The sequence below is a fragment of the Drosophila mojavensis genome, unplaced genomic scaffold (assembly GCF_018153725.1).
Source record: "Drosophila mojavensis isolate 15081-1352.22 unplaced genomic scaffold, ASM1815372v1 contig_80, whole genome shotgun sequence".
In the NCBI taxonomy this organism is placed as follows: Eukaryota; Metazoa; Arthropoda; class Insecta; order Diptera; family Drosophilidae; genus Drosophila; species Drosophila mojavensis.
This window is the reverse complement of record NW_025318906.1, coordinates 14947644-14965393: the sequence shown is the minus strand read 5'-3', so window position 1 is coordinate 14965393 and position 17750 is coordinate 14947644. Positions and strand designations below refer to the sequence as shown.

Below are 17750 nucleotides of genomic sequence, written 5' to 3'. Positions count from 1 at the left end.
TGGATAATTAACATTCAATATTTGATAAGCTCAATAATTATAAACTTACAACACTTCCATAAAATGTTATGATATATTATAAATATATATATTTATAGTGAGAAAAAATTGCATATGCTAGAATGGTTGTGTGTTCTTTGATTGAAAATGTGACGTTACTCTGACGTAATTTACATACGCATTTTATTTCGATATATGCTTATCAACTCGATAACATTTCTATCTAATTGAACGATTATTCCCTTTGGAAAGTAGATACATAATTGAAAGTTTAATATATATTTCTTTTTATTTAGGTAAGTCACAAGTGTTTATTTGAAAGTGTTCATTTAATGTTGTTATTGATTCTTAACTTGAAAGTTATTTTTCTATTCAATACAATGTTTGTCGAACACAATATTAAGAAATATCTTTTCAATACAGTTTATTGTTTCCAAATAAAAAAGTTGTTTTTACTACTTACAAAATGCTATTGAAAAGTAAACTTTTGTTATTAAGTGACATGATTGTGATTAATGTGAACGAAAATTAATTGTTTTCAGACCTAAGCGAATGTTATTAAAACTACTGAAGTAGGAATGAATCGTAGAGGTTTAAATACTGGAAATACGATGACTTCTCAATCAAATATTGACGAAGGAAGCTGGAAAGGGGTAACAGAAGGCTCAGCAATGTTGCCTTCATCGAATTCTTCATCTATAAATCCGGACGCCAGCAATCAGAGTGGATTTCCACAAGGCGGGCTACCATATTCGGCTAGTGGCAATCCATACCCACAAGCTGGACAATCCTCACCTGCTGGCAATCAGTCTTTAGTATTTCAAAATACTAATCAACCCGGATCGAATACTCCTCAATATACTTCATCGCCAGCTCCGTCAGGCTCATCGACTCCAGGACCTGTGGGTGTTGCATCGCAAAATATACAGGGAAATTATTCACAATCCTCAACTGCTGGCAACTTCAACGGACCAGTTGGCGGACCATTTGGGTCGCCGTCTTCCGGCTTGGGTCAATTTAGTCGACCAGCAAGCTCAGGCACACCATTTAACAGCGGGCAGGCTGGTCATTTCTCCTCGCCGACAGTTTTTGGCGTCGGAAGCCAATTCAATCCCATGCCACCAGCATCACCATTTGGCCATGGTGGAAACCATCCAATGATGGGTGGACCTCAGCAAATGGATAGAATCGATCAAGGCTTTAGGAGACACAACTCATACTTCAGTCACACAGAGCATCGAGTGTTTGAGCTGAACAAACGCCTGCAACAGCGCAATGAAGACAGCGACAACTGCTGGTGGGATTCGTTCACAACCGAATTCTTCGAGGATGACGCCAGATTAACAATATTATTCTGTTTGGAGGATGGACCAAAAAGATATACAATTGGCCGGACACTGGTGCCACGCTTTTTTCGAAGCATCTTTGAGGGCGGCGTTTCTGACCTGTATTTCCAGCTGAAGCATGCTAAGGAATCTTTTCACAACACATCCATAACATTGGATTGCGATCAGTGCACCATAATAACACAGCATGGCAAGCCATTTTTTACAAAAGTGTGTGCGGATGCAAGACTTATACTAGAATTTATGTACGATGACTACATGAGAATCAAATCATGGCACATGACCATCAAAGGGCATCGAGAACTCATTCCACGATCCGTAATTGGCACTTCGCTTCCGCCAGATCCGATGCTGTTGGATCAAATAACCAAGAATATCACTCGGGCTGGCATAACAAACTCAACCTTGAACTACCTTCGCTTGTGTGTTATACTGGAGCCAATGCAGGAGCTAATGTCACGCCACAAGGCGTATGCTCTGAGTCCGCGCGATTGCTTAAAGACGACTTTATTTCAAAAATGGCAGCGCATGGTCGCGCCGCCCGGCAAAAAGGACCCCCAAAGACCGCCGAATAAGCGTCGCAAAAGAAAAGGATCCAATTCGGGAGGTGCCAACAACACGAGCACACCGCCCGTAGCGAATCAAAAGAGATCGCCATCGGGACCCAGCTTTTCCCTGTCCTCGCAAGATGTGATGGTTGTTGGCGAGCCAACATTAATGGGTGGCGAATTCGGAGAGGAGGACGAAAGGCTCATTACACGTTTGGAAAATACCCAATACGATGGCACAAATGCCGTCGAGCACGATAATCATACTGGCTTTGGCCATGCCGATTCGCCAATATCTGGCTCAAATCCATGGAGTATGGAGCGGGGAGGCAATATTCCAGCTAGTCCTGGCAACCCTTCTGGACCTCAAAACAATGCAAATATAGCGGATATAGATAAAAAGAGCCCCATTGTATCGCAATAGAATAAAATGAATAGTCCGAAATTATAATTTAATTTTATGATATGTGGTGAAATGTATTTTCATACTTGCATGTAAAATATACTTTTTAATAAAGTTTCTAGCTTTTAGGAAATTTCTGATAGAGTTATTCGTTTCATAAGTTTAATTCATATTTGCTTATAATTTTTGTAAAACTCTTCAAACAAGACAGATCAAAGGCTTAATTATCTGGATAATCTTTTAGATCAATTGAAAATACTTTCAAAGCGAGTCACGAATTCAACATTCCATCCCTCGAATAGTATAGTAAATATCTTATTTATTCATTAAATTATAAAAATTGTGACTATCATATGAAAATAATAAGAATATTGAAGCTAAACCAGATCTAGATCTAAAATCAATAAATTAGAAGTTGGGATAACACAAGACAAATCAGAAAGACTAATAGAATTTCAGCAATTAATAGCTAATATCTTAAAGAATTAATTATCATAAATCTTTCAAGTCGGGAATGACCATATAGGGAATTTTTTAAGATCTTTAATGCATATTTATCTTATAATTGTATGCGCATGTGCGTGTATGTGTGTGTATAGTACTTGCATGCGAAATACTAAAGCTGAAGCTAGTAGAATATTCAAGTAAAACTAAGCTAAAAAGAATTAATTAATCAATTTAAATATCATTTCGTTTCTTTTAAGGAGGGGTCAGAGGGTAAAGGTTTCAGTACGAGCTGAATTTCCCATAGCTCAAAAACTACTACATATAGAGGAAGCATATAAATACATACATAGGCTTATACGTATGTACGTGTCTGTATGTATTCATTCTTGATATCGTATGCAGCTTTTCAATTATATGACGATGTCTCATTCTATTTCCTTAACATCGATAAGTGTCGATATTTCCACTTAGTATCTAACCAGAGAAATTTAAAGCGTGTGTATATTGGAGAGCATGAAAGATATCGATATGAGTAAGTTAGAATAATAGAAAGCCTAGCGCAGTGCAAGGTAAATCCTAATTGGAAATCTGTATTTCTAGCATTGACACATGTTAAATATTTAAATTTATAAGAATACTTTTTTAAATATTTAATAAAAGCACCCAAATTTATTACCATATGAGAGGTACCAAGCCTTCGAGATGATCTGAAAATATTAGTTGCAGTAAGAGAATGGTATAAAATATAAAATCCAAATTATTTATCTTACCACTTGCAGTATGTTCGTAATAAAATCATTGAAATTATTGCCTAGTCAAACAGTATAGACTGTGTGCTTGTCTTATTAGAAATGTTTTGAATCAGCCCAATTAAGAGCATTTTTATTCCATTCTTATCAGTCCGTCAAAATTGTGTATTTGCATTACTATAATTGATAAATATATATTTCAATTACCTTTTAGAGATTTTAAAAAATAATACAAAATATTATTACATATAAGCAAAATTATAAATCATAAATAACAATCTGTTTCCACCACCGGCAATCAAATACTTGTAGATGCCACCAGTTGCTTCTCATAGACGATTACACAAATATGAGAAGATGAGAATAAAAATAAATAGCTGGGACAATTATTGAACAACTAGTTATTTCTTCTATTTATATTATATTATTATTCTAACATATAAGAAACTAACTTTACTTTAAATACTGAGAAATTTTATTTAATTAGGATGCCACAAATATCGGCTAAAAATATCGATATTTCTCTAAAGACAAACTGTTGAATGATACCCTTTATATAATTTGCTGTGTTATGTTGGCAGTTCTGTCGTGTATGGTATAATATACAAGTATATGTGTATATAAATATTGTTTAAGTCTTATAGTAACACGGAATTTCACTATTTAATAGACATAAGTTTGCATATACAAAAAAAAAAAAATTGTTTGTGTACAAAAATATGATGAAGTGATCTAAGTGTTTGTTTGGAAACTAATTTACAAATGAAATTGATGACATTGTGTGGCTGGGGTTTTTTTTTATAACTGTATTGTGTACATAAACAAATATTTCGGAACAATGTCTTTAAGTAATAAAAGCAATATTAGCGAAAAGGAAATCGACGATGAGGATATGCTATCACCGACGAAAATATCAACGAATCTTGTTGTACGAGTAAATCAAGATTCTGATGATAATTTGCAAGCATTATTCGATAGTGTATTGAATCCAGGAGATGCGAAGCTTCCATTGCAATTACCATTTCGTATGCGCAAGCTACCCAATTCATTTTTCAATCCTCCGGCACCGCTCCACTCGCGTGCCAACAGTGCCGATTCCACATACGATGGCTCCCAAACCAATATCAACAAGACTGCCCAGCCAGAAATGCAGCCATCTCTCACACAGCAGAACCAGCCATCACACAGCCGTCTGGCAATACATCATATTCGTGCTCGCAGCAGTCCGGCGTCCCTGCAGCAGAACTACAATGTGCGCACCCGCAACGAGCCGAGCGCTAACAACACCAACACTAACCAAGGGCCAGCATATCCCGAAACTAGCGTCGACTTCGTCAGCGCTAGTACGGCCAACAATATCGATTTAGATGTCATCAATACGTGCATGGGACCAGTACCAGGACCGGACGCTGCTGCCTTAGCTGCCACACAGACAACAATTCATAAAAAGCAAAGATCATACGATGTCGTCAGCCCAATTCAATTACAAAGTCAATTAGGTGCCTTACCGCCTGGCTGGGAGCAGGCCAAAACTAACGATGGACAAATTTACTATTTAAAGTAAGTATTTTGAATTGAATAATTAGTTAAAAATAACTATATTGCTTAATTCTTAAAGTATTTAACTGACTCATAACATCAATAATTATTGTGCCAAATCAACAAAAAAAAAGTAATAATAAAAAAAAAACATAATATTTGGTTAGTAAAATATCATTGGCTTTAAACAGATTAGTGGATAGGATTCACATATTATATATTTTTATTTTCTTATATATACATAGTTATTTATATGTATACATGTATATATATATATATATATTATTTCATCTATCCCTTGTTTGAATGGCTTCAGGCCAATGCATGCAACAGGTAAAAGCAAGCAAACTCGCGTCGCAATACAGAAAAATTTTTCAATTTATCATATATTTATAATATATACATATAAGTGAAGGAATCTGCAGTAATTAATGAACATTTATTTTTTAAACTAATTTTTAATTTAAAAATTCTTTAATTCAGAGGAAAAATCAACATTAACATAAATTAAAATAATTTATAGAAGGAAATTATTTAAATATGTCCCTAAAGAAAATTTTTCAGAAATATTTATTAAAATTTCTTTTTTCATATTTTATATATGATATATAAAATGGAATAATTCCTTATGGCATATTTAATGTATAAATTATAAGATCAATAAACTAGTACAAAAGATTAGCTTTTGCAACTCAACAAAATTTAGACTGGCGAGTAGTACGTGTCTAAACTGACATATATTGAGCATTTAATTTGGCTTGAACAAAGCCCGAGTTTTACTAACCTTGTTTTTATTTTCGATTTGCAGCCACACCTCAAAAACAACGCAATGGGAGGATCCACGAATTCAGTTTCGCCAACAGCAGCAACGAGCTTTAGCTGAACGGATAAAGCCAAATGGTATGTTCATAAATATATATCTATTGAAATATCTATACATTTGAATATTATAAAATATATATTTTAAACTAAAAATTACACAGTTATTTTAAGTACACGCATAAATCGAAGTCAAAGAATAACAATTATAAAGTTATCAATTATCAATTTGAAGCCTTTGTTAACAGCCATTCAAAATCGGTTTGTATTGTTTTACATGTTCTATATTAGATATGAGAGATACTGCCGAATTTGTTCACATTCTGAAATAAGAAATTCTGAAGTTGGATAACTGATAGTTTCTATTGGAACTTGGTTTCAAATGGGCTGAAGAAAGGCCAATTATGATAATGAAATGAATATGAATGTTTTTGCCTAGCTGCAAACGAATAAATTGTTTCGCTCCCGGAATGCCAATGATGTTTGATAACTCTTGCATTATTACATTAAAAGAGACCATGAATAATAAAGTCTTCTCCACTTACATTCAGCAGTTCCTCCGACAGCATATAAAATTTGAAAAAAATATTAATAAATTACTGGTTTCGTTGAACATGTTATTATATATAGATGTTTATATATGCATAATAACGTACCAATCCTATATTAAATATCTCCAACTTGATGCCTTTCAATGCAGATGTTATACAAACGACAAAGCCAACTAGCTCATCGACTATAGCTACTCATCTTGGTCCATTACCCGATGGTTGGGAACAAGCTGTTACCGAGTCTGGAGATATTTATTTTATAAACCATATTGATCGAACGACTTCATGGAATGATCCTAGAATACGTAAGTATCAAATGCTTTGAAAGAAAGACAAAGAATCCAAGAAGAAACCCGATTTGGAATTTAACATATTCGAGCATTTTTTACAAGCGACAGACAAATCTGTGTGATTCAAACAGATAAATGAATCGAAATCAAAGTAGATTTAATTAAAGTGGGCTAAGATTAATAATTTATTGACTACTACTTCAAAAAACATTTTGAATAAATTTGTTTTAAGCCGACCTATAAAACCCTTTGAGTGATTCGCTCAGTGAATAGTTAAACTAAATCTAAATTTCCCTATTAAATATTCATCAAAAAAAAAAAACTATTAATTATTTAATTTAATAACATACTTTGCTTATCTCTAATCTCTTTCTAGAATCTGGACTTAACGTGCTAGACTGTCCCGATAATTTAGTATCGTCTCTTCAGGTAATATCATAATATCACATCTCAATTCAATAATAATAATTACAAAATTTGCATTTCAGATCGGCGATAATATTTGCAGCAATATTTTCAATGATACCCAAGCTATCATTAATACACCGTCTTCCCATAAACCAGATGATTTGGAATGGTATAAAATAAATTAATAAAAGTTTTTGTGCAAATAATTTTATTAGATTTTAAAAGTTTTATATTTTGTATTAATATAAAATAAATATTTTTGCATATATTAAAATTAATTGTGTTCATTATTTTAATACAATGGATTTTGTTGGGCTGAAAATTGAATCAGAATTGAATGTTGCTTAATGTACGATGAGGCGTTGCGTCTACTGTTCATTCCTTTCGTGATGGAGACTTTACAGCTATCCCAAGTCCAGCCACATACAACCTCAGTTCGTTAATGGGAAACACAATTGCTAAAAGTTGGTCAAAATGTGCTTTGTTTCTTCTCCCAAGATTATTTATATGTACCTCCGCTACTCAGTCAGGCTTGTTTATTTTGCTGCCTGCTTTGTTTCAGAGCTGGACTTGACATCTGCATATTAAATGAGCAAAACAAGCTGCATTCACACATGCATTGCTGACATCCTTGAAAACAGTCAAGATAGTGAAGCCATCAGAAAAAACAAACGAGGTTCACATTTTGATCCAAGAAGCATTTCCATTGGGTGAAAGAGAAATTTCCATTTAATGATAAAGAAGTTCATTGCTTAGAAGACAGCGCAGCTAAAAGCTCTTCCATACTCATCCATGTCGTAATTCCCCTAATGTCGAAGGGAGTAAAGAGTTATTCCAAGATTCCCCTAATCTATTGTTGTCATACAAATTATATATATACCTTATGAAGATATTTAAGGCCAGAGAAAACAAGTTTATTTGATAAACTATAGACTCTAAAACATGAAAATATGAAAGATCAAAATTATATATTTTGTAAGCCAAATGTAAGACATTTATAATTTCAGTGTATTATTTTATTTTGTGTATAACATTAGTTTTTTTTTATTATTTATTTTGAGAACAATTATTTTGGAGGACTTTCAACATAAACAGTTGCATTATCTACACCTAGAAATTGGGTTATACTTATTGCGGATAGCATTTTCATCTGTCCCTGATAGAGAACATCGGCGATTATTTTCTCAGCGTAGATCGCTTGTGTGTGATCCATGGAGCGCAGCTTGTGGGCTACTACTTTGCCAAAATTCGTAAAATAATCATCCAATTGATTATCGGCATTCTTAAGAGCTAACGAAAAGAGGCGATCGAAATCGATGTTGGAAATGTCGGCCCTGCATTTCCCAGGTGGCGTTGTCTCCGCATTATCATTTGAGACCTGTGAGGATGCGGACGAGGTGCGTTTCCGACTATTCTTGATGAATCGCGCGCGTTTATCGCGATTGGATTCGATAATGTGGACTGTGGAGTTAATCTTATCGTTCAGCGAGCTATTGTTGTTGGTGTTGATGGAATTATTAAATGATTTTCTGCTTTCGGATATATTGCTATTGTCCGTCGGCAATATAGTCTCCACTTCCTTGATTGTTGTCTGATTGTTGGAAGAGTTTACGGGTTGGATGCTAAAATTTGGATCAACTTCTGTTTCCTCGAATAAATTGGCACAGAAATCGTTGGCGCTATTGCTGTTGCTCGGTGATAATTTATTATCGCTTTTCATTTGTTTGGGCAAGCTCTCAGCATCCGAATATTCTTCGAGAGGTTCCGGCTGTGCTACAGTTATATCTGTATTTTGCTGCTGTAAGGGTAGGTTGTCTTCACGCTTGATTTTTTTCTCGGGAATCTCCTCGTCCTTCAGAAACATGAGAGATTCAAAGTATCTCCGCTTGGGGCAATACGGCTCATACTTTTCACCTTTCTTCTTAACTTCATTGTACTTTCGCAGCTGGTGACGAAATGCACATCGAAGATTGTTTATTTTCTGTTTAGTTCTTTCTACGTTGTATAGCTCTCCATGTTTAGTAGCTACAGCAATTAATCTTAAATATGCTTCTTGTCGTTTGTTTCGGTTTCTAAAATCAACTGAATCGGCTTTCCACAAGCACGGATTGCTCTTGTACTCTTCTATGAAATCGTCAATAAAATCCATTTTTGTTTATCAAGCGGACAACGATTATTAATTGACAAAAAACTTCACGTATGACATAAATAAAGAACTGAATATATATATAAATGTAAACAGCAAAATATCTTATAATTGGAGTCACTATGTAAAAAAAAATAAGTATTGCATTGCGCAGAATAAAATATCGAATAGAATATCGTCGATTGTGGGACGTGGGAATGGAACAGATTTACAAAGAAGTAAAATTATGTGGACTCATTTTAATCGATATTCAAAATATATTAAACAGGAATATAATTTTTTTCAATTAACTTTGAGTATATAAAAAAAAAACTATTTTAATGCTTGTTTTTTGTTAAGCAATAGCATCGATAGGAATTTTATAGTAGGCGAAGAATATTTGAGAAAATTTGTTTTAATAAACAAAGTTAAAGAAAGAAATTTAAATCATTTGAGAAATTTATTAACGTTAATCTATGTCATATTCAAAATATATGTAAAATAACAAATTAGCTGGTAGTATTTATTATTGGTTTAAAATGAATTAATTTATTAATTTTTCTACTGTTAAGGCTGTGGTTTACTATTGTGAGATGTGACTATTAATTATAAACCCAATATTAAATTGAAGTCTGTTTAATATTACTGGGTCAAAAAAAGCACATGTGTTACTAACAATTGCAGTGCTCTGTCAGATTGGTATATAACATGAAAAATTAGCCTTAACTCTTAATGATTCCCACGATTCTATTAAACTCTGAGATATGTTAGAATACGCGTTATTTAATATGCTATAGATATTACACATCCATCGCTAATTATGTCGTAAGCATAATTAATTGTATTAATACAAAAGAATCACATCCCAATACAAAAACAATGCACAAATTAAAGGCAACCGTCGTTGTCTCAGTTTTTATTATTTATTTTTTCATGGTGTTGTTCCTTTTAAATATCTCGGACATTAAACTTATTACTTGGTCAGTATATTTTTTACATACATATTTGTGATTTTATTTTTAACTATATTAATCTTACATATTTACAAATTTCTATAAAAGCGTACAACAACAGTATTTCTTTTTTTGTCGTTTCTCTTGTGTTAAATTCATCTCTCGAACAATAGTTGCGAACACTTCATTGACATTTATTCGATCCTTTGCTGATGCTTCGATAAAAGGACATTCCCAGAGATGTGCCAGGGCATTACCTGAAAAATATTCGTTATTAGTTCAAGTAATATACAGATTTATAATAGATCATCTTAAAGGCGAGTTGTATTTTACATTTCTAAAAACCTCGTTCTACGTCTTCTTATTCAACCGACTTATCAAATATACGAATTTATACTAAAACTCATTTTTCCCAGTTTATATTAAAATGATATTTACCTTCAGCGGTTGATACTTCTCTTTGACAATCCAAATCAAATTTATTGGCTACAAGTAATATCGGTGCTGGTTGGCTTCCTTTAACTCGAGTAATCACATTTTTCATACTTGAAATATCCTGTTAAAGAAAAGAAAAAGTTTTAGTTGCTTTTGACGTTGGCAGCATTATATTTACGATGTTTAAGAAAATGTCAAATTAAAATTAATTTGCGTATTTTCACTTACCTGAAATGTTTGATGGTTTGTCAGCGAATACATCACAATAAAGCCATGCCCGTTTTTTATGTAGAGATCTCTCATAGAAGCAAATTGTTCAGTTCCGGCTGTATCCAATATTTCCAAAACACAAGGAGAACTGTCAACCTGTAAATAAGAATATAAAATTAGTGTTGGTCTTTCCAATTATTTTATGTCATCTAATGAATTCTGATTGATAAACTTAAATATTTGTTTATAGACTCAGCGGTCTATCACAACTGATAGGATGAGTCTCAAGGCAAGATGACGAATCGACAGTCTGCAGATAATAGAGCCAAGAGTGTTTTCAATAACTTCAGATATGCTGCTTATTTTATGTGTGTTCAAACCTTGTCATTGCTGATTAGAAATAATCAACTAATAGATGACCTCGAACTAACTGAACAAAAATACATATATCCAGAAATATTATTATATAATTTCTCTCATCCGACTAACTGATACTCTAAACTCTGCGTCCCAGACTACTTGACACAAATAAAAACCCCCGCACACTCGAAAGAACGTAAATCCTTAATCCCGCGTTTGCTTTCGCTTCCACCTCATTATGCAAAATTCCTCATTAAATTTCATCTCAATTTGAGACGTTATCCAACAAAACAAATATTCATAATCTCTGCATACATTGCAGATTGTGTGCCTTTAGCCATAATACTTTTCAATATGTTAAGATAGTGGGATAAGATAAACAAAATTTGATAAGCTGGCATAAAAATAAATTTTAAGTCTATTTGTTGAGATTTTGCTTCCACACAGATGAGCATGGCTCAGCACAGTTTAAAACCCTTTAAAGTAATGCTACATACATATAAATATATATATAACAACGTGTCCTTCTAAACTTCGGTGATTCAGGGTTAATAAACTCTGAACAAAGCCAAAGTCCATTGAGCTTTCTAGACAACTGTGTTCGCAGGCAAAACAGCATTATATCAGACAGATTCAGTTAAATGACTTTCATATCAACATTTTCTATCAATTTTAAGTTTGTTTAATAGAAAAAAATTCTTAAGTGTGCTTAAGTAATCAGTGAGTCAAGACAAACTAATGGTTAGTTATATACATAAATAAACACATATGTTGATATCACATGCATAAAATGTAATTCACTAAACCCAACAAAAAATCACCACTCGAAAGTGTTTGACTAGGAGATACCCTGCGCAGAGCACACAAATATTATTTTATGTGAAATATATATATTCAATATTTAATATTCTCTACCAATCCTCATTCTGCCTGTTTCATAAATTTTTATAAACTATTGTACCTTTTTATTCCCTTTTTAAGTAGTACTGGGTATACAAAAATATATTGTGTATTTGGCTAAGTAATTCTTGGAAAATAATCCACAATCAACGCTGAATTTATACACAAATATGATTTCATTTTTATTTTACATTTTAATATAATAATTGAATTAGATCTATAAGCATTTACTCTACAAGTTCAATAGCTTCCTTTTTCCTGTTACAGTCAATGTCAAATTATTGAACACATCCGTTTAAACAATAAAACTACTATATTGTTTATGTAAACGGCTTTTTAAATTACTGAACTCGTTTACTTTACAGACTGTTTATATACAGTTGCACTTAGAAAAAAATTTTGTATCGTTCATGTCTTTACTATTAATGAGTCATAAAACATGGAAGCTACAGACAAACGGTAAATACATAATTTACTTAGCGGAATACTAAATTAAACTATCATTAATGGTAAAGACCAATAATTTAACAATAATGCATAGAACAGTTCATACTAATTCGATTTATAAGTATTTTTATTTGCTCATGTATATATTTATACACACATACGCATGCATGCACATACATACATACGTCTGTGTGTACATATATATATTGATATGTACATATATGTATATATATATATATCAATATATACATATGCATATAGCATAGATGTGTATTTTTACATGCACAAGTACCTATATAGACATTTATACATACAAAAGCATATAAATTGTGCTGACAGAAAATACATATGTATGACAAACCTCTATTTCCTTTCGATAAAAGTCCTCGATGGTGGGATCATACTTTTCAATAAAACACCCCGAGACAAATTGAACAGTTAGGGCCGATTTACCAACGCCCCCGGAACCAAGCACAACCACTTTAAATTCCCGCATGTTTAATGCACTTGTTTATGATATACACCGATTTATGTTCCAAAATTAAAATTATATTATAAAACGTTCACAAAGATGTATGATTCATGTGGTTCGACATTGTGCGAAATGTAATGCGTTGATCAAACATACACTAAACGTTTTAATTTTACATGCATTAACAATCTTTTTTTATCATTTATTATATTCTTGACTGAAAAGCATAGTTTTCGTGAATATTATTAACTTCGGCCATTGGCATTCGGAGAAAACGAACAATACTCAGACTAGAGATGTGCAATATTTGATGAATCTGAGACGTGTCACTTTTTAGTACTTTTTAAAATATTTAACCAGTTACTCAGTTACCAAAGATACTTTTTTGTAAGATACACATTTGACTTTACTCATTATTATATATTGCCTTTATATATAATGAATGAATATGAATGGAATTAATGGCAAACTATTAAAGCTATACTAGCAAAATATCTACTCTATGACTGTGATTTAGCCGTTAATAGTAAAGCTGGATGCATTATTATCTATCGTAAATATCGAACTATGGGACGTCAAAGTTCGATAACATTGTTTTCCACTTTCTGAGTTGCAATATGATGCAGAGACAGCATTAAGAAAATTGATGCATTTATGCATCGGAACGATGAAACAAGTTAATGTGTTATTTTTTTTATCTCATCCAGATTTAAACAAAATTTATTATAAAGGTATTAAGCATAATTATATTTGTAAATTTTTGATTTTATTATGAATGCAATTTTTTCTAAATATTTTACTTTTTCCTTTTAACAAAATGTTATCTTGTTAATCTAGATTTACGACCAAATTTTCCTTTAAACTTCACAAATCTTTGTAGCTTCTGCAGTTCCCAAGTACAAAATAAGCTGTATGAGAAATATTCCAATGTTCCACAGCACGGATGTTGGTACACAGAACTAAAGTGAGGATTACATACATAAATTAAATACTGTTTAATGTCAATTAGACATTTATTTTAAATCGTTTATTTCCATGCAAATATTTCATAGTTTCTGCACCCAGTATTGATGCTTTCCATAGTATTTATAAAACTAAGCCCCAATAATTGCTGTTGCTGTATCCAATACACGCATTCCCCGCATCTTCAGATTAAGCACCCGCAGTCACGGAGCATTACCTGTGACAAGCTTTCGACAATACTCCCCGATAATTAATATCGTGCGATTTTAGCATACTTTAAATACATTTATTTATATTCAGCACTTTAGAAAAAATCTTTTTAAAAGACCATTTTGAAATCCATATCCCGAAATAAATATATCTTAAATTTAGTTTGTATTTCAAAAATTAATTTATTTGATACAAACTACAAAACTGCAAAATACGGTATTTGCAAAAGTTTACAGCTTCAACTTAGTACGCCTCCAGTGACGACGCTTGGCATTGTACCTGAAAATAAAGAGAAAAGTTTCGTTAATATTGATAACCAAATTAGATATTTGTATACATAAACGAGAACTGAATAATAAATAAGTTGTCGCTGCTCAAGCAACTAAAACTAGAAGTATTCTAGATATTTAATCACACTTGATTTAAAGAACCAAACGTCTTCGGTTTAATTGTTTTTGTTTTTTGTTTCACTAAGGTTTGTTTTGTCGAAATAATATATACATATATATTTGTATGCCGGTATCAATCTCTTTTCATAGGGTGGGAGAGTTTCTGTGGATACATTCTGAAAGGCCTGAATGTATCCACAGAAAGGGCACTCACAAGTATGTTTGTTTGGCAGAATTAGAATTCTAATACGAAGGTTTGCACACAGCTGATTTACAATTTACTCTGATTATCACAGCGACAATAATCTTGTTTTTACATAATTTCAAGTTTATTATTTTAATATGTCTATAGTGTTTAACCTATTAGAAAACTACACCGATTTGAACTTATAGACAGACGCCCAAGACTTACCGAATTGTATTTCCAGTACGCAAGCGAACCCATTGTGGTACAGAGCGGTTCTGCTTCAGTTTTTTAGCAAGCTTCTGCTTGATGCGGAACGATTTATGTGCGGCCTATTAAAGAAATTGTTTTCATTTAGTAAGCAATATTTAAATTTGATAAGTTATTATATGATTGCACTTATTGTTGAAGATTTTATTTACGTACCATTTTAACCTCCGTCGACGACGGCTACACCGGAAAGAAGGTTTAGATTAGGGATGTAAGACAATTCAAAGCAATATATATCGATTGGCAAAATAGAGAAACCCGATGTATATCGATTAGGCTTGTTTTCATTTCACAGTACCATCTTTAGGAGAACGGAACAATAAGAGAAATATACATTAATCCATAATAATGTAGTTGAAGATTTATTTTCAGGCTTTACAACAATAAATGAATCATTACTTCAGTGCGTTGTAAAGAAGCATTAAATATTACATCACGTTTAAAATAATTTTATTGATTATTATTTAATATATTATTTCCAGACACCTAGTATCATATTATATGCTTTACTGACTTATGATCAGTTGTTAGTTGATATGATGGAAATTGCTCTCTTAAAGGATATAAAACATGAGTTTATATAAAAGTTGGTTATAAAATTATTATTATTATCATGATAACCCAACGTACAATTTTGTGTTCTATTCCTTTGTTACCAAATTACTCATTCGATAGTTGATATAACCGGAAACTAAGTATCCCATCTCTATGGCACTATCGGACTCTTTCCCTTTACGGCGCTTTTGGTGACGGTACGTTAAAAATTATCATGAATAAAAATCGGGTAATATTTTGATAATCCTCTACTCTTAACAGCTGAAACCATTCATACATAAAGATGCCTCCTAAGTTTGATCCCACGGAAGTCAAGTTGGGTACGTTATGCTCCATATAAATATAAATTAAATCATTCATCCGAGTATATGTTTATATGATAATTTGTATTGTTCTAGTGTACCTTCGTTGTGTTGGTGGCGAAGTTGGTGCTACCTCATCGTTGGCTCCTAAAATCGGTCCTCTGGGATTGGTGAGTAGACAATATACTTAGTATGTTTTCTAAGCTAATGCTTGTTATAGTCTCCTAAAAAAGTAGGTGACGATATTGCAAAGGCCACTTCTGACTGGAAGGGACTCAAGATCACGGTATGCCTTACCATTCAAAATAGGCAGGCTACGATATCAGTGGTTCCATCCGCAGCCTCATTGATCATCAAGGCATTGAAGGAACCTCCACGTGACAGAAAGAAGCAGAAGAACAGTAAGTTTTTAATGTTTTTGTTTTGAAGTAGGCATTTTTTTTATTAATTTTTTATTGTGTAACAAATAAAGGAACATAAAGTGCAGAGAAATATACCAATTACATAGGTATGTTTAATGAGAAACAATTCTGATTAGAACATTCAACATGTTAGTCTTATCAGACCGGTTAAATAATGTATGTGATTCGAGTGGAGTAACAATTGTAATTGTAACTTTAGTGAAAAAAGGTGAAACAAATGATTAATCAACGATTTCGTAAAGCAAAGTACTGTTTTAATAAAAAGCTAAATATTGAATAGCCGAGCTAAAAATGCCGGTCAGTTACGCCTGATATGAAAAGAGTATCATCGAATAAACCAATGTGAACAAAGTGTAGATGATTAAAGAATAGACGTAGATATTAAAAAAAATTTTATAGAGATTGTAAATTATAATCGCTATTTTGAGTCTTGTGAAAATGCTCACCAGATACTAATAATTTGATTTTCTCTTGCAGTTAAGCACAGTGGAAACATTTCCTTCGATGACATTTTGGCGATCGCACGCACTATGCGACCAAGGTCAATGGCTCGTGAACTGAAAGGCACCTGCAAGGAAGTTCTTGGCACAGCCCAAAGTGTTGGATGCACTGTTGATGGAAAACATCCCCATGATGTTATTGACGAAATTAACAATGGTACCATGGAAGTCCCAGCGGAATAAATATGTATTCCATTGAAAATAATAAATAAAACTAATGTTTTACCATCAGCAAGATAAAACGTTAAAAATAAATTTTTACAAAATATTTAGTTTTACTTGGATATGTAGATAAATTTCGTGGCTATCACATTTCTGAGATTATACAATAATTTATATTTATAAATATATTGATTATTTGCATATAGAGATCAATTCTGAGTATGAGCCGGTCGAGTCTTACATTACATCGGGGTTTGCTGGCATTCGAATGTGAGCGTGGATGGATATGCCAAACCACAAATACTCTGCTTAAGGGCAATGGCATATGGGACAACGGAGCATAATTTTCTGAATAATGAGCCTATGCTGTAAAAATATTCATTGTAAATAGGAAAGGGTTAGGTTTTCAATTAACATTGATAGCAGTACCTTTTGGGATACAATCGTATGGAACACAGCTGGCATACACAATCAGGAGATATTGCTACAGCAGAAAATAATATTGCTAAGGAACCAAAGTTTAAGTACAAAAAATAATAATAATAGCTAGTACAATTTAATAATTAAATTAAGTAGTTTTAAATGTAGTACACAATAATATTTTAGTAAACCGCATTCGTTTAGAAACTGATAAATTCATTCAATAAAATATAAAATTCATGTATCGAATGTGAATGCGGATGTGAATGCAAAAGTGGATGCAGATGTAAAGCTACATCATAAAAAGTAATTTATAACACAAGTAATATTTGTTATATAATTATTTATATATTTATATTGCTTACATTAGA

General features: G+C 32.6%; 6 protein-coding genes and 2 long non-coding RNA genes across 10 annotated transcripts; 3 read left to right on the top strand and 5 right to left on the bottom strand.

Annotated features, from left to right (window-relative positions):
* The first annotated feature begins 188 nt into the window (after positions 1-188).
* On the top strand, positions 189-2441 carry LOC6579981 (LIM domain-binding protein 2). The gene is made up of 2 exons (XM_002005818.4): positions 189-296; positions 543-2441. Exon 2 carries the CDS (start codon positions 579-581, stop codon positions 2316-2318), a length of 1740 nt encoding a protein of 579 aa, XP_002005854.2. The 5' UTR covers positions 189-296; positions 543-578; the 3' UTR covers positions 2319-2441.
* Positions 2442-3302: 861 nt separating this feature from the next.
* On the bottom strand, positions 3303-4011 carry LOC122757737. 2 transcript variants are annotated; one of them, XR_006357867.1, is made up of 3 exons: positions 3740-4011; positions 3515-3670; positions 3303-3451 (listed from the first exon to the last, which is right to left on the bottom strand). It is a non-coding gene; the product is annotated as an uncharacterized LOC122757737 (long non-coding RNA). The 2 variants fall into 2 exon arrangements; XR_006357866.1 differs by having other exon boundaries at positions 3515-4011.
* Positions 4012-4071: 60 nt separating this feature from the next.
* Positions 4072-7306, top strand: LOC6579980 (transcriptional coactivator yorkie). 2 transcript variants are annotated; one of them, XM_015164021.3, is made up of 5 exons: positions 4073-5053; positions 5841-5932; positions 6552-6707; positions 7069-7121; positions 7181-7306. In XM_015164021.3, exons 1-5 carry the CDS (start codon positions 4332-4334, stop codon positions 7283-7285), a joined length of 1128 nt encoding a protein of 375 aa, XP_015019507.1. In that variant the 5' UTR covers positions 4073-4331; the 3' UTR covers positions 7286-7306. The 2 variants fall into 2 exon arrangements, with proteins under 2 accessions (XP_002005853.1, XP_015019507.1); XM_002005817.4 differs by lacking the exon at positions 6552-6707 and having other exon boundaries at positions 4072-5053.
* A 745-nt stretch (positions 7307-8051) lies between these two features.
* On the bottom strand, positions 8052-9387 carry LOC6579979 (uncharacterized protein DDB_G0288739). The gene has a single exon (XM_002005816.4). The coding sequence runs from the start codon at positions 9247-9249 to the stop codon at positions 8167-8169; it is 1083 nt and encodes a 360-aa protein (XP_002005852.1). The 5' UTR covers positions 9250-9387; the 3' UTR covers positions 8052-8166.
* A 726-nt stretch (positions 9388-10113) lies between these two features.
* LOC6579978 (ras-related protein Rap-2c) lies at positions 10114-13309 on the bottom strand. Its single transcript, XM_002005815.4, has 4 exons — positions 12892-13309; positions 10842-10979; positions 10617-10734; positions 10114-10435 (listed from the first exon to the last, which is right to left on the bottom strand). Exons 1-4 carry the CDS (start codon positions 13024-13026, stop codon positions 10278-10280), a joined length of 549 nt encoding a protein of 182 aa, XP_002005851.1. The 5' UTR covers positions 13027-13309; the 3' UTR covers positions 10114-10277.
* Positions 13310-14332: 1023 nt separating this feature from the next.
* Positions 14333-15282, bottom strand: LOC116804098 (60S ribosomal protein L39). The gene is made up of 3 exons (XM_032730044.2): positions 15175-15282; positions 14977-15080; positions 14333-14454 (listed from the first exon to the last, which is right to left on the bottom strand). The coding sequence occupies exons 1-3, from the start codon at positions 15175-15177 to the stop codon at positions 14406-14408; spliced, it is 156 nt and encodes a 51-aa protein (XP_032585935.1). The 5' UTR covers positions 15178-15282; the 3' UTR covers positions 14333-14405.
* Positions 15283-15678: 396 nt separating this feature from the next.
* On the top strand, positions 15679-17065 carry LOC6579976 (60S ribosomal protein L12). Its single transcript, XM_002005813.4, has 5 exons — positions 15679-15770; positions 15835-15893; positions 15972-16045; positions 16096-16276; positions 16775-17065. Exons 2-5 carry the CDS (start codon positions 15857-15859, stop codon positions 16978-16980), a joined length of 498 nt encoding a protein of 165 aa, XP_002005849.1. The 5' UTR covers positions 15679-15770; positions 15835-15856; the 3' UTR covers positions 16981-17065.
* LOC26528412 lies at positions 16940-17746 on the bottom strand. The gene is made up of 2 exons (XR_001449266.3): positions 17389-17746; positions 16940-17325 (listed from the first exon to the last, which is right to left on the bottom strand). It is a non-coding gene; the product is annotated as an uncharacterized LOC26528412 (long non-coding RNA).
* Between the last annotated feature and the right edge of the window lie 4 nt (positions 17747-17750).